General features: G+C 32.7%; 1 protein-coding gene across 1 annotated transcript; it reads left to right on the plus strand.

The window, feature by feature from the left end:
* Window positions 1-12437: 12437 nt before the first annotated feature.
* Window positions 12438-14074, plus strand: LOC145029540 (uncharacterized). The gene is made up of 3 exons (XM_078978051.1): window positions 12438-12592; window positions 12713-13219; window positions 13325-14074. The coding sequence occupies exons 1-3, from the start codon at window positions 12490-12492 to the stop codon at window positions 13678-13680; spliced, it is 966 nt and encodes a 321-aa protein (XP_078834177.1). The 5' UTR covers window positions 12438-12489; the 3' UTR covers window positions 13681-14074.
* The last annotated feature ends 1563 nt before the right edge of the window (window positions 14075-15637 follow it).

The following is a 15637-nucleotide window of genomic DNA, read 5'->3' on the forward strand; positions in this document are numbered from 1 at the left end:
CAAAATTGTTTTTTTTTTCAAAAAGAATATGAAAGGATGATATAGATTACCTTGTTCATCGGTGTGTTGAGAAGGGGAGGTATCAGGTGTTAGATAAATGAGTTCATCAACAATTAGTGGAGGGTAAAGGAGAATACAACCGATTTTGTTATGCTTCCATACAAAAATTCTCATTTATTTTAAGAATATCATGAAAATGTCTCTTGGAAAGAAATTAGGTTAAATCAAAGTTTGTCCTTAACTTTTTCCCAAGAACTCAAACAACAAAGGAGCAAATTTTAATGTAAAAAGACCTTGTAAATTAGAAACATAGAACAGAAAAAATAAAATTGAATACCATGAATTAAGAACCTTAATAAGAAGAAATCGTGAACCATAAATTCTCAAAGTGAATCCACCATCGTTAACATCCGTACATGTTAAACCAATTGATGAGACCAGAATCATAAGACGACAATATAACCGAACCATCGCCATCGCCTGCCTCCTGCAATAAGGGAACGTGGAGAAGAAATCGGAATTTGAAAAAATTGGAGATAGAGTTGCGATAAGGTAGCGGTAATGAAGGAAAAATTGTAACCTTGCGATCTGTTTGTTTCAACGACGATTTGATGTAATCTCCTATCGGGACCAAACTTCTTCAAATTACTTAGATACCTGCACCAATAAATCAATTCAAATTAGGAGCAACAGAAGAGAGAAGAAAAATTATCAGGTGTTCGTGAGAGAGAAAGTAAGAAGATATGTATGTGATTTCTTGTGATTCCGTCCCTGATTTTTCACGATCATGTATACTGGGATCAAGTTTCATCGCATAGATAATTTGAGCGTAAATAATGGAGTGAATAGGTTAAACCGATGAGCGAATATGATTGTTTGATTTGATTTTGGAAATGCAAACGCAAAATTAGGTATCTTTACGCATATATTATAGTTAGTCGATCAATTTGTTGCAAATTTAACGGGATTGATTAATGCAGATTATAAGGGCCGGCCAATTTGAATCTATAAAAGGATAGTTTAGTAATTACACTAGAAGGAAAATGAGCGGGAAAATAAGCTTAGGAATGGCTGAGCAAACGACACGTGGCATAAATGGTAGTCTTTTATTAGAGTAGGATTACGTTGATTTAATTGCCCAACTAATCATTAACTTCAGGTAAAAAAAACAAATTCCATGAAATTACGAAGAATGTTAACATTTATGTGATAGGAACAAATCTTGTTTTTGTTAGGATTTAAGCATTTCATTAAATGATAGACAATTTCATACAAGGTAATAATAATGTACAACGAAAATAAACTCAATCAACTTATGTGGTTCATACGAACATGTTGATCATCTATGCCCAAGTGTGAACACAAGGAGAGAGAGAGAGAGAGAGAGAGAGAGAGAGAGAGAGAGAGAGAGAGAGAGAGAGAGAGAGAGAGATTTTATTGCTTTGTGCCCAATGACTTTCTAATAAATTAGGCTAAAAGAATTCAAATGATATAAATACTAGTAAGTTGACCTACCAATAAGGCAAGCCCAAAAATTGACGTGTTAAAATTGAATCAATTTATACAACTTAAGAGTCTTGAATGATTTAAGATGACATGTTTACAAGTATTTGGTATTTCCATTCTGGTGTCTATAATCATCTTCCAATTGATGAAATTCATTCACATAATGAATGATAGGGGTGTAAGTGAACCGAGCTACTCGCAAGCTACTCGGGATCGACTCGTTAAAAGCTCGACTCGAGATCGAATTAAACGAGCCCGAGCCGAGCTCGAGCCCAAATATGAGGCTCATTTATTAAACGAGCTCGAATCGAGCTTTAGCTAGTGGGCTCGCGAGCCTAAATGAACCTAAACGAGCATATATATATATATATATATATATATATATATATATATATATATATATATATATATATATATATATATATATATATATATATATATATATATATAGAGAGAGAGAGAGAGAGAGAGAGAGGCTCGTATAAGCTCGCGAGCTCACTAAATTGTTCACGAGCCGAGCTCAAGCTTCATTTTAAGGCTCGAATCGAGCTCGAGCTCGAACTTCTTCAAAATTTAACGAGCCGAGCTCGAGCTTGGTTAGGCTCGGGCTCGGCTCGTTTACACCCCTAATGGATGATATCCTAAAGAGGATTTTTTTTAAAAGAGAAAAATAATACTTATTTACCTCTCTCTCTCTCTCTCTCTCTCTCTCTCTCTCTCTCTCTATATATATATATATATATATATATATATATATATATATATATATATATATATATATATATATATATATATATATATATATATACTTTGTCATAATTGCAAAATATGTCGTTATTCTTAATCATAACAATTTGATAGATATGACTTAAGTATGAAAACTTGATGAAGGAAAGTCATGTGTTCTAATTTCACGTGAGGCATGATTATATATATATATATATATATATATATATATATATATATATATATATATATATATATATATATATATATATATATATAGAGAGAGAGAGAGAGAGAGAGAGAGAGAGAAAGAGAAAGAGAAAGAGAAAGAGGTAATTACGTATTATTTTTCTCTTTTAAAAAAAATCCTCTTTAGGACATCATCCATTATGTGAATGAATTCCATCAATCTGAAGATCATAGACACCAAAATGAAAATACCAAATACTTGTAATCGTGTCATCTTAAATCATTCAAGATTTTTTAAAAAATAGTATTTTTTTAGTTTTTAAACAAAAAGTGCAGATTTTTTTAGTTTTTTTTTATAGAAAACATGAATTTTTGAAAAAAAAAATTGAAAAAAATATTTTTTTATAGAAAAAACTGCATTTTTTAAAAAACATTTAAAACCCAATAAAAAAACTGGAATATTTAAAAAATACTATGATTTTTTTAACCAAAAAAATCAATATTTTTGATACATTTATGCATATTTTTACAAATGCGTATATGCATATTTCATATACTATAATATTTGTAAGAAAATCATAAGAAAATTCATTTTGTTTACTAATTTATAAACACAATACAATAAGTATTTTATTCGATACAATATAAAATATAAAAAACAAAAAAATGGTACAAAATTTCAAAACATTTTCATGTCTTCGTATCAATATTTCCATATTTTCTTCAATTTATAATTTTCCACCTCTTCAATATTCACCACAATTTCTTCCAAAATCTACAAGAAAATTAAAAAAAAATCTGATTGATGCAAAAACACTCACAAAAATACATATGTGATTTACATGTGAATCAAATATAATTCATATGTGAATTACATGTGAATCACATGTAATTCATGTGTGAATTACATGTGAATCGCATGTAATTCAAATGTGAATCACATTTAATTCATATGTGATTTACATGTGTATCACATGTAATTCATATGTGAATTTCGTGTAAATCACATATAATTCATATGTGATTTACATATGAATCACATGTAATTCATATTTGAATCACAAGTGAATCACCGAGTTAGTATGTGAAAAAAATATGTACATGTATAGATACCACGTTAGTACCTATATACCTGCACATTCCAGGTTGTTTATTGATTCTGGAGATAGTATTGCATTTGGAGCTGGGGTGATTTCTATTTCTAGAGCCTACCATAAACAATGTTATTTTGAAAAAAAATATTTTTCAAATAAATAATCAAAAACAAATTAAATAATACTATATATTTGCATATTGCCTCTGTTGATAAAAGTTCAGATGCAGAAATGTCATTTGTAACAGATTTCTAGGATTAGTATCAAATCAAATAATCAAATAAGTTGAAATTTGACAAAACCACGTTCCACCATGTCAAAATCAATGAAGTTTGCCTCAATCTATGATTGTGTGTTGTTTAACTAAGTTTGGGACATTTTCCTGTTAATATAAATTCATTTCCTGCTAATGTAAATCCTTTTTTGTCTATAATGATTTGGAATACAAGCACTTACAAAAGATACCAGATAGAGTAATCGATCAAAATATAGCTGAAAATATACTAATCAGACTTGCATTAATTGCTAAGATCCCTTCAACAAACATACTTCTTTTTTATGTTAATTCCTTTCTCCAGTTATTACCTCAGATTGATCATCAATTGCTTCAATGTCGACTGCTAGCTGAACCAATTTTAAGTTATGTAAGAAAGTGTTTCTTTTCAGGTTCCTGATAGTGTATATTTGGTAAGGGTAAAATCGAAATTTGACATACTCAAATAAAAATTTCACAGAGTTGATGACATAGCTTGTGAGAGGATGAAATGTTCCATCTGAGACAACTGTTTTTGTTGCATCTTTTTCAACAGCTTCTTCGAAATCCCCAAATGTTTCTTGAGCTGTTTGTGCGAGTCTCTTTGTTAACCCTACAACTGATTCTCTAATATCTTTGCAAGCTTTACCTCTGAAAAGCGACTCAATGTGAAAATATTTAAAAATATTAAGTAATTGTTATAATAATAAGAAGTAAGAACATAATCATATTCATATTCATATACCTCATTGTGAAGTTCATGCATTATCTCATACATGTCCAAAAGCACAAATAATTTTTCTAGTGATCTTTTGCTTTTAGCAATTGCTAAGATCCATGGAGCATTGTGGCACAATGTGCACGGATGATTCAAAGAGATATGAAAGTAGGTAATTACCTCAGATTGATCCCATAGTTGATTAAAGGCGACAGAGTCTTCGGAAGCGGTGAAGATGTTGACATCTCCGAGTACATTAGCGATTTTAGGGGAGAATCCGATGACGGAAGAAGCTTTTAGGACAAGTGCAGTTGGAGTTTTTCTGCTTGGATGTCAGGGAACGTATGGTGCTGGTTGTGTTAGCAGACAAGAGAGATGGATGTGACACCATAATCGAATACAAAAATGATGTCTACTCCAATGGAAACGCGACGTCGTTCTCCGCCTGAGACTCCCTGATGTCCTTCGTCATCGATGATTGTTTTTGGCATAATTTCGGAGTCCTAACTGATCAATTAGGGCTTGAACTCTCTGCTTCTTCTTTGTTTTTTATAATGGCCGAGGGAGATGGTCGATGTAGGTGGTGGTCTCTGATAATGACCTAGATGCAGTGTTGAAAAGTCAACTCGTCGGCGTCGGTTGTGGGGGAGGCGGAATTGCGAATCTAGAATCGGAGAAGGTGGGAATCATTTGGGGAAGATCGTTGTGACTGGCCAATTCTTCGGTAGATGATCGTCGACGGAGATAAAGGCAGTCGATTAATGGAGGACGAAGACGATCGATGGAAGGGCAAAGATACAGTCGAGATGTGTGAGAGGCGAATGAGAGAGATCTGATGAGGAATTGTGACTAGAAGTCGTGTATACTGAGTAATTTCTTTAACCCTAAAATGCCCTTCATACCATTTATTTTTAATGCCCCCGTCCCTTTATTTTTCTATTTATTTACAAAAATGCCACAATGCATCATGACCATCTATTTTTTTGATCAAACACTCCACTTTTAGTTCTCGGATTCTCGGGAAACTATGAGTTCTTAAATGATCATTCCTCTCTCTCTCTCTCTCTCTCTCTGTGTGTGTGTATATATATATATATATATATATATATATATATATATATATATATATATATATATATAAAAGTTAAATAGAGAACCATAATTATTGGTTTTCCAATGAACCAAATATATTTTTTTCAAGTTCTAGAGTTTATTTTTTATCGAAAAAAACTAAAAATATCTAAATTCTTAACTTAACATTGTGAATGTTAAATATATTTTTCGGATTCACCGTGTGAATTTAGATTCACATTGTGAATTTTCAAAGATTTACATTGTGAACTTGACGAATTTTTTTTATTGAATTTGATATCATTGGAAAAATGATAAAAAGTTATGAATTTTTGTATTTTTACTTTTTTTTATAAAAAAAATAAGTTCTAAAAGTTGAAAAATAGATTGGTTCCTTGGTTCATTGGTTAATTATGTTCTATATTGAACATCACCATATATATATAATAACCGAATATCCGCGTCTTTTGTAGAAAAAAATATATATAATTAAAAGTTGGCAAATACATGTTGAAATTAATTATATTATTAATTCTAACTATAAAATAATAGTTTCTTACACCAATTTGTTATTCAAAATGATAATTATTTTGTATCATGGTATAACTTCTATTAAAATTATATCATTTAATGACCATTCTCAGAACTGACTTATGAATAAAACTGAGTATAATTCTCGATTTAATGTTACTTTTTAACGTTACAATTAAATAATTTAGAAATTGCTTATTTGATATTTTTTGAAGGCACCGTAATGTAATTGACAATGTTATGTTATTTTTAACTATTAGTATTGTTAATGGTTATGGTTTACAAACCATTTGTTTGGAAAATTTTCCATTATTAAAAAAATTAGTTTTGGAAAACATAATATATCCATCTTAAGCTCTTTGCAAAACAAAAGGAAATATTCTTTAGTTGTGGTGCTCGAATTTGTTCACCCTCGGTTAGTTGTCATACCGTAACATTTCGTTTATTAAATAAATAAATAGATAAAATTAATAAATGAATAGTAGCCATAAATGCGGAATAATTTAGCAAGACGTTGGTTTTAGGGGCTAAAAGGTCATAATTAAGAGTTTGGGGGCTAAAATGGAATTTCCGGATTAATTTGTAAAGAATTTTGAAGGTTGAGGGATGAGGGATGTTTAGTAAATTATAGGTTTTATTTGAAAGGATTTTTAAAGACAGGGGCAGCTTGGTAATTATTAGGACTTATTATGAAAGGAATTATGGAGGCAGGGGCTAAATGGTAAATTTTGGATTTAAATTGAAAAAGATATTATGAGGAGGGACTAATCTTGGAAAAAAGGACCAATGTTTGAAAAAAAAACATGGGATATACCTGATGTCCCTTCTCATCGTCTAAACCCTAACACAACATATTCACCAGCCGCTAACCTCGTCCCTCAGCCGCCACCGTAGTCGGGAACAACCGGTCGAGTGCTACTATTGTCGTTCCGCTGCCGACGAAGGCGAGGAGTTGACGACTGTTGCCGCCACACCTTCACTTTTCTTATTCTCCTTCTTTTCTGTCACCATTCGTAGCCGTTCATGGTGGTCGCCGACGTTGTCCCAGCTGCACTCGCTCCTGACGTTATTCCGCAGCAGTCAGTCGCCGTCGTTGCCGCCGTTCGAGTAACATTCCATTCAGTTTTCCGGTCGAAGTTTTACCACCATTAGGAGGTATCGGTTGAGTTCATGTTTAGGGGTGTGCTCGCGAGTAGGTGTGTTTTTGTATCGTGTTTATTCGCATGCCAACCATGGTGGCTGCCGCCATGAGTATCCACTGTTCTGCCACCACCAGCGACCATGTGGTGGTGGTGGTTTTGTGCATGTCTTGGTGTTTGAGAGTGTATTTTATGAGTAGAATATTGTATGTATTTCTTTGGATCAATTAATCAAGGAAAAACCCACCACCGTGAGGTGGTGCCTTTCGCCTTCTGCCACCACCAGCTGCCGTGTTGGGTGGCGGTTTGCATTGCGTGTGATTGGATTGCTTTTGGGATTCTTGGACATTGTTGGACTAGAATCATAACCACCACCGTGAGGTTGTGGCTGCCGTCGTGTGCCACCATCGACCACCACTGCTCGAGGTGGCAATGGGTGGTGTCCGGCCTAATGGAACCCTAGTTGACCTAATGAAACCCTAATTTATCTAAAGACTTAGCTTTTAGTCCTAATTAGCGTGTTTTGGTTTGGAACCCTAAGTAGCGTTCAGAAAACCCTAATCTTGGAGATTTTAATTTGGACTTGTCGGGACCCACATTTTGGACGACTGAATTAGAATTATGAATTAAGCCCGACCACACTGTATGATTGAGCTAGTAGATTGATGGACTTAATGGATTAAGTCCTTAATGAGTTAAGTGTTTTCTAATTAACCATAATCGTCATTTCATGTGAAAATCCTAATTGTGTTTGGTTTTGAGTTGGGCCTAGATGTTTGGACTCTTGATGGGCCAATTTTTAACAACTATATGGATTAGGGAAGTTAGATGTGCTTTAGAGTAAGGCCCATGCGAAGGGTTTGGTCCTAATTTGGAAAATTGGGCCATAATTGGGCCTTGGTTTTTTATTTGGCTTTTGGGCCTTCATGGTGTGAATTTGGGCCTTGGGCTTGAAACAAGCTAAGTAGGGGGTAAAATAGTCTTCTACCCTAAGCATGGAACTATGGTTATGTGTTGGAACCCAATTATTACATGGGTGTTATTTTGATGTTGACAGTTCGGGAATCTGTCAACCAGCAACTAGAGTGGTTTTCTAGATAACCATTTCGAAACATGGTTTCGGTGCACGTTGGTGAACGAGGAATGTAGTGATGCTGGCTACTTGGAGAAGTCAGATCAAGCATCACGTTAGGGTGGGGGTATATGTTTGGAAGTGCCATTGTATCACCCTCGAACAACAACACATAGTGTTTGTACATGCAATTTCGGAGTAGTGAACATGGAGAACCAGGGATAGTGTTACAGGTGGAGTTACACCCTATTTGGTGTATTGGGTTGCCAAGTCATGTTAGTAGCGAACGAGGTCTTTCTTTGGGAATTTTAGCGATGTTTTGGATCCATGTAGCGAGGGACATTAAAAGTAATTACAACAATGAACACGTAAAATAATTACAATGATGAAAGAATGTCCAAAATAATATATGCAATATATAATAATAATAATAATAATAATAATAATAATAATAAGTGATGATTGCTGAATGATATGATTTGATTGTATGACTAAACAGCTTGTTATTGTGACTTGCATTACTACATGTAACTTGATATTGATGGCATGGTGAGGTTGAGACTTTTGGATAGTTATTATTATGTTATTTAGAGATGATACCAATTTGAGACATGTCGTGATGTTTCATTTATACTTGGTTTTAGTACTTGTTTTTGTACCGGTTTGCAACTTTAAATTTTGATGGTTTGTTTTTGAAAGTAATACTAGTGACGTTTTCATTACATTAAATAAGTATTTCGTTGCTTAAATATGTTAAATAATGTTTTTATAAATAAAAAAATGAGGTGCAATTTACATAAACTCAACTAACATTGTTTTATACGTTCCATGTCCCTAATGTCTTGAAGAATTCTTACTGATAACTCATTCTTAAGTTCAAAAATGAAATAATTATATCTTCTTATCTTTGTTAGTTTGTGGAAACTAATTAAACTTTTGTTTAAAATACTATGATTTTGATATGTTTATTTCTATAAAGTTTATCGTCGTTTTAAAAATACTTTAGTTTATATAATTTAATTCGTTACACGTTAGGACATAAGGGTCTTTTTTTTCGGATCGTCCGAAACATTTAAATCCTCATGAGCGACCCTAGTCGAGATTAATACAAATGTTACAATCTAATTTTTAGAATTTGCTGATGACAAACTTTGTAATAAGCCGGCCTTTTAAAATCTAACAAATCTATAAGTTCAAACAACAACCTATCTCAACCTAAGTAGATGATTTAGAGTGTGCCTTAACTTTATATTAAGTAATTTATGATATATATTTGTTTGATAGAAAGCTACAACTTAACTTGTTTCATTATATAATATTTAAGTAGGAAAAGCAAGGTTTGAGTTCGATTGACCCTAGCTTCCTAATGAATGGCATAAGACTACAAGAGATTAAATCTAGGGGTGAGCATTTGGACCAGAACGGATCAACTCTTGGCTTGGACCGGTTTTGGAGAATATCATGGACCATGGACCGAAACATATAAGACTTACCGGGACCAGGTCCATGTCCGGGTTTCCGATTCTTAGACCCGTTTGGACTGGTACAACTTTATATGCATAAGGTACAACTTGTTAAAACGCGTTGTGGGTTTGATACAACTTGTTAAAATGAATAGATTGTTAGGTTTGATATATTACAACTAATTAAAATGAATACTTTTTTGGGTTTAGTAGGGTACAACTCGTAAAAATGAATATGTTTTCGTTTATTATGCCCTTTGGACCAATCAAACTTTGATTATTTATTCTGTATACAATTTGTTTGAAGGATTGTAACTCATTGAATATAACACCAAAACATCAAAATTATAGTCTAAAATCAACTACAAACTCTAAATTACACACTAAAACATTAAAATTATAGTTTAAAATCAACTACAAACTCTAAATTACACGTTGTAAAAAACCACGTGTAAAAAAGCACATGTCATTAAATAAAAAAATTTAAATTTATTGTTGAAAAGCTGAAATATTTCAGCTTTGATATTTCATTTTTGAAAGATTGTAACTCATTGAATATAACAACAAAATCAACAAAATTTTAGTCTGAAATCATCTACAAATTCTAAATTACATGCTGGAAAAGACCGCATGTCAAACCGATTTAAAACGAATGAGATATGTTTGTTTATATAATTTCACAGAATACAAAAGTTTAAATTTCTTGCTGAAAAGTTGAAATATTTCAGCTTTGACATCTCATCTTTGAAGCATTGTAATTCATCGAATATAATACAAAAAAACAACAAAATTATAGTCTAAAGTTATCTACAAACTATAAATTAGACGTTAGAAAGAACCGTATGTTAATCCGATTTAAAACCAATGAGATATGTTTTTTTAAAGAATTTCACATAATTACTGAAAAGCTGAAATATTTTAGCTTCGTTATTTCAACTTTGAAATATTGCAATTCATCAAATATAACATCAAAAACAATAAAATTATAGTTTAAAATCATCTACAAACTCTAAATTACACGTTGGAAAAAGCCGCATATCAATCCGACTTAAAACGAACGAGATACGTTTGTTTAAATAATTTACAAAACACAATTTTTTTAAAAATAAGTCGGTCCAGAATCGGTTTTTACCTGGAACCGACCGGATCAGACCGATAAAAAAACCGGACCGGTTTTGCTGAAATCCTAGAACCGAGAACCAGTATGGGGGTCCAAAAAAACGGTCCGGTCCGATCCGATACACAGATCCAAAATGCTCGCCCCTAATGAAATCCACCAAAATGATGATATCGAAATCGTGAATAATGACATGAAAAATGAAATCATATTGTATAAGTCAAAGATACAAGTTGAAGTTTTACTGTTTTAATCATTAGACTTGAATTGGAAAAATAAATAAGCCAAACATATTATAATGAAATCCGGTTATATATCCTTCCAACACCTTGAACTTTCTCAAACAAACACCCTTATTTTTTTTCGGCAAGTCATTGTAGGAAGGTGTAGTAGAAATATATGAAAGAACATTAGATGAATAGAAAGAAGTTGAGACATGAGGTGCTGCACATAGGGTCTTTAAAACAAAATTGTCCCATTATCAAACGATTGTTTCTTAGATACAACAACTATAATAATCCTTATAGAATGCTTGAACCAAACCATGCACGAACTTTACCTTGGCAACAAGGAAACACATTAGCAGAAGGAGAAGAGAATAAAATCGTCTTTTGATGAGTAAAAATAGTTGCAGGAAAGTTGTATTTATATATTAAAATTTGTAACTAGTCTTGTTGAATCAAATGTAACTGATCGAAAATTGAACACAATACTGAAACAAAATTTTCTATTTAGTTCCATTTTTAAAACTAAAAATGCTTTCAATTTTCATAAAAAGTACTTGAACTTTTTTTATTAAGCAAGTACAAAAGAGAGTTTGGTGTTGTTTGCTCTTGTAATCCTTAGAAATCTTTATTCATATAAATACATTTTATTTTCACTCCAACAAATACGAGACAAATTTAAAACCCATTTAATCACTTAAACATCTTTTTCAATCACCACTCATATCATTTGAACGTTGTTTATACCAAAAGGAAGATGATACAAATTAGAACACAAATATACAACTATTTATCTATCTTTAGATTATACAAGGTCCATAGTTTATGTTCAAAACGGACAAAACTTTTTTTTTTTCCCCAAGGGTAAACCTATTTTTACCAACTATTGTTTGTATTTATTTTATTATGAATCAATGTACGTTTTTAATATTTTTAGTCCACAATCCATGCAAATGCCTCTCTAGATGTGAAGTTAGCAAACTTTTCTTCCTCTCGGGAGTAATGTTACAATTTGAATAGAGTTTAGAGTTAGCAAAAACGGACCGTGATTTATTAGCATGTTAAAACTTAAAACATATGAGGCTAGATTAGGTGGATATGTGAATGTTATTTTGTTATTGTTTTGTGTTTTATTTTACATCTAATCTACACATGTATTTATTTTTTTAACTAAAAATGGTAGTTACATCCACTTGACTCTTTTAAATAGGAAAGATTCCACCATTCCAATTAACTTTCAAACACGCGGTTGTGTTACTGATTCTCACTTCTAGTCAAATCTATATGTTGAAATGCGTTGAATAAATTCTACATATGTATTTATGTCTATGTATATATAGAGCGATCGATACACTCCTCAGTATTCGTGCTTGCTTCTTTTATTGCATGAGCTTACAGGAGACAAAAATGGCAGTGATGAATCTCGCTTTCTTCTTCTTCTTCACTATCTATACTCTTCTTGGAGCTTACCATGCTCGTCATTTACATGGTATTCAAATAATTGACCCGCTTTTCGAATTCATAGCTTCATTACTTAATTACCCTCTATAGCTAATTAGCTAGCTAGTTTCTGTCTTAATTGTCGGTGGTTTTGTTAATTTGTTTTCAGATGGATGTGTATACCATAGCTTTAATGGACGACCACCTGCTAAGACGTCGGAGATAATTCAAATGGTAACCGGTGAAGAAGAACCCCAGTCACCACCACCTCCTCCACTTTCATCGTCAGAGGAACAGACCACTTACAGCCGAGATAACCCAAATGCACCACCGTCGCAAGGCCAGACTGTTTATGGACGAGACAGTATGGAAGGACGCCCTTCACCTAAAATAGCACCGTCTGATGGGGAAACGATTTACGGCGGAGATAACCCAGAAGCAAGATTACCGTCGGAAGGCCAGACTGTATACGGCGGAGACAAACTGGAAGGATCACCTTCACCAACAGGACCATCTCCTGAAGGTCAGACAAATCATGGTAGAGATAACCCAAAAGCACCACCGCCACCAAAAGTAGCACCATCTCGGGGTCAATCAACTTACGGCGGAGAGAATCCAAACTCAAACAGTCCGACCATATATGGTGGAGCCGGAGTAGCCAAGAAGAAGCTAGCAGGTATATACGTATACGATCTTTTACGTTTATATCAAATTATTAGCTTAAAATTTTCGACCAACACTAAAAATCCTAATGAATTTGTAAACTTTATCATTTCCACAGATTTTCTAGCTCAAATAATTCCGTCATACGATGAGATTGTATACGGCCGGGATTATCTAAAAGCTCGGCCATCACCTACAGAAGGACCGAGTGAGGGTGACGCGGTTTACGGTATGGATAACCCGAAAGCACCATCACCACCGGTAGCGCCTTTTCGGGGAGCTCCGCCGTCATTAAACCCAGATGGTGTAGAGGACTGGTCAACATACGGTCGTGATGACCCAACAACACCACCGATTCCGGACCCAAATGATCCAGAAAACCAAGGAATATATGGTAGAGTTGCCCCGAGTGCACCAACCCCTCCACAACCAGCTGACCCAACACGGCCGATGTTAGTCGATGGCGGCGTTTAGTAGTGACATTGAAATAAAACAAGATGATCAGTCGCTCTCTATCGCCTCTTACACCACTAGAATATTTAATAAATGGTGCTGACGTGGAATTTAATTATTTGGCAGATGTAAACTTTTATTTTTTATGTATTAGACTAAAATAGTTTTGTTAAACAAAATAGAATATAATAGAATATATGTTCTTATTCGTTTCTTTATAAATTTACAGAGACACGAATTAAAGGGCGACTATGTAACGTCACTTCAGAATTTTAATAGGCACGATTACCAGGGGAGATTATGTAACGTGTAATATGTATGGATATGAATAAAGGGACTGCTATGTAAAGTCTAATATGTATGGAAATGACAACCGAGAAAAGATCTACAAATACTCGTTAAATAGTTTTGGAAATCTGACTTCTTACTGTAATTATTTTTTCGTTTTGTCACAGCATCAGAGTAAATTTTTTTTTTCTTTTAAATATCTAGGTAACGAACTTATCAGAAGTATTCACATATGACTAATTGTAACTTGTTACAGCCAGTTATAATGGTTATGCGTGAACAATTCTAACAAGCGCGTTACTTAAATGTGCACGAAAAAACAAAGTTACCAAGATGTGAACAAAACGAAAAGATAATTATCCTGATAATTCAATTTGTCTTTTCTTTTACCTTCTAAATTTAACATAAATGCTAAATATTTTTAAAACCACACCACTTTAGTAAAAATCTTTTTAAAATACATTACTTTGGTAAAAAAAGAAAAAAAAAACCCTTCAGATTTAACAGGAAAAAAACACATCGTTATTTTATAGAATTTTATTGTTTAAGATATTAAATATAAAAATTAAAATATAGTAGAGACTAAAAGTACTAGAGATGGAGACCAATAACATGAAATAAAACTCCATCTTCAATGAAGTTTTCTCCACGCATTACATGAATTTAAAATACAAAAAATAGAAGTATCTTTTATCTTTAATGACTAGTATGGATTCATCTTCAAGTTATCTAAACTACAAATATAACTCCTTGGCTTGCAATTTTCGTTCATGACATTCCTAAGAGGTATATAAACGAAATTTATTCTTCCCTCCTTTCTATCCTCTTCATTCTAAGGTTTTCTAAGGTTTTGAATGTGAGCCATTAGAGGCATCATACTTTTGGTTCTTGCTTTCTGAAGTTCAAGGAAGAAATCAAAAGAGTATTGTGTGTTATAACAATACAAAGGTATGTAAATATAATCTTATGATTTTCGATTATAGCAAGGTTTCTTGTAGTTCATAGTATGTTGCTATGAATTATAAAGACATAGATCCTTAGGTTGCATGTACCCTTACGTGTTAAGAAAATTTATGCAGGTACATTAAATTTGTAACCTTAAAATTCCATCAAAAACTACTAACAAACTCTAGTAAGCTCTCTTTTACCTAGTTAATTAACCAAAACAAGCTCTTCAGTTAATCATAAATTTTTACTAACTTAATTAAACAGTATCTTAATCAAGTTAGAAAAGCAGCATTATAATAAATGTAAAATTCCTAGCAATATTCAATACTTCTCACAAGCTCGGAAGCATAAAAATATAAAATTTTAGTTTATAACAAAGTCAAATCCCAACACATAACCATTATGTCACTTTTTAATTATTAGCAGTTTTATCAAAACAATTACAGATTTTAACAACTGATTAACTAGATTGATTTAATCCTAAATTAGGTGATTGGACTAAAAATAATTAAAATCAACATTCATTAGGATAAAAACTAAACTGAAACATCTAGATAAAATCACACAATAAAAACCAAGTCTAATGATTGATAAAGTACTATTCTTGCAGAACTAAAATCTAGGGTTTACCTAGACATGGTTAAAATATGATCTAGAATAATGAAAAGAGAAATTAAATGACTAATATTACTAAATTAATTGAATGAGATGATCTATAGCCTTCAGATCTTCAGGAATTGAT

Source organism: Lactuca saligna, chromosome 1 (assembly GCF_052625555.1).
Source record: "Lactuca saligna cultivar CGN05327 chromosome 1, ASM5262555v1, whole genome shotgun sequence".
In the NCBI taxonomy this organism is placed as follows: domain Eukaryota; kingdom Viridiplantae; phylum Streptophyta; class Magnoliopsida; order Asterales; family Asteraceae; genus Lactuca; species Lactuca saligna.

Bases quoted from the DNA above. Each gene is read 5' to 3' on its own strand.
- LOC145029540 (XM_078978051.1), top strand. From the start codon at position 12,490: ATGAGCTTACAGGAGACAAAAATGGCAGTGATGAATCTCGCTTTCTTC. The intron at 12,593-12,712 runs GTATTCAAATAA...ATTTGTTTTCAG, and splicing joins CCATGCTCGTCATTTACATG to ATGGATGTGTATACCATAGC. The intron at 13,220-13,324 runs GTATATACGTAT...TCATTTCCACAG, and splicing joins AGCCAAGAAGAAGCTAGCAG to ATTTTCTAGCTCAAATAATT.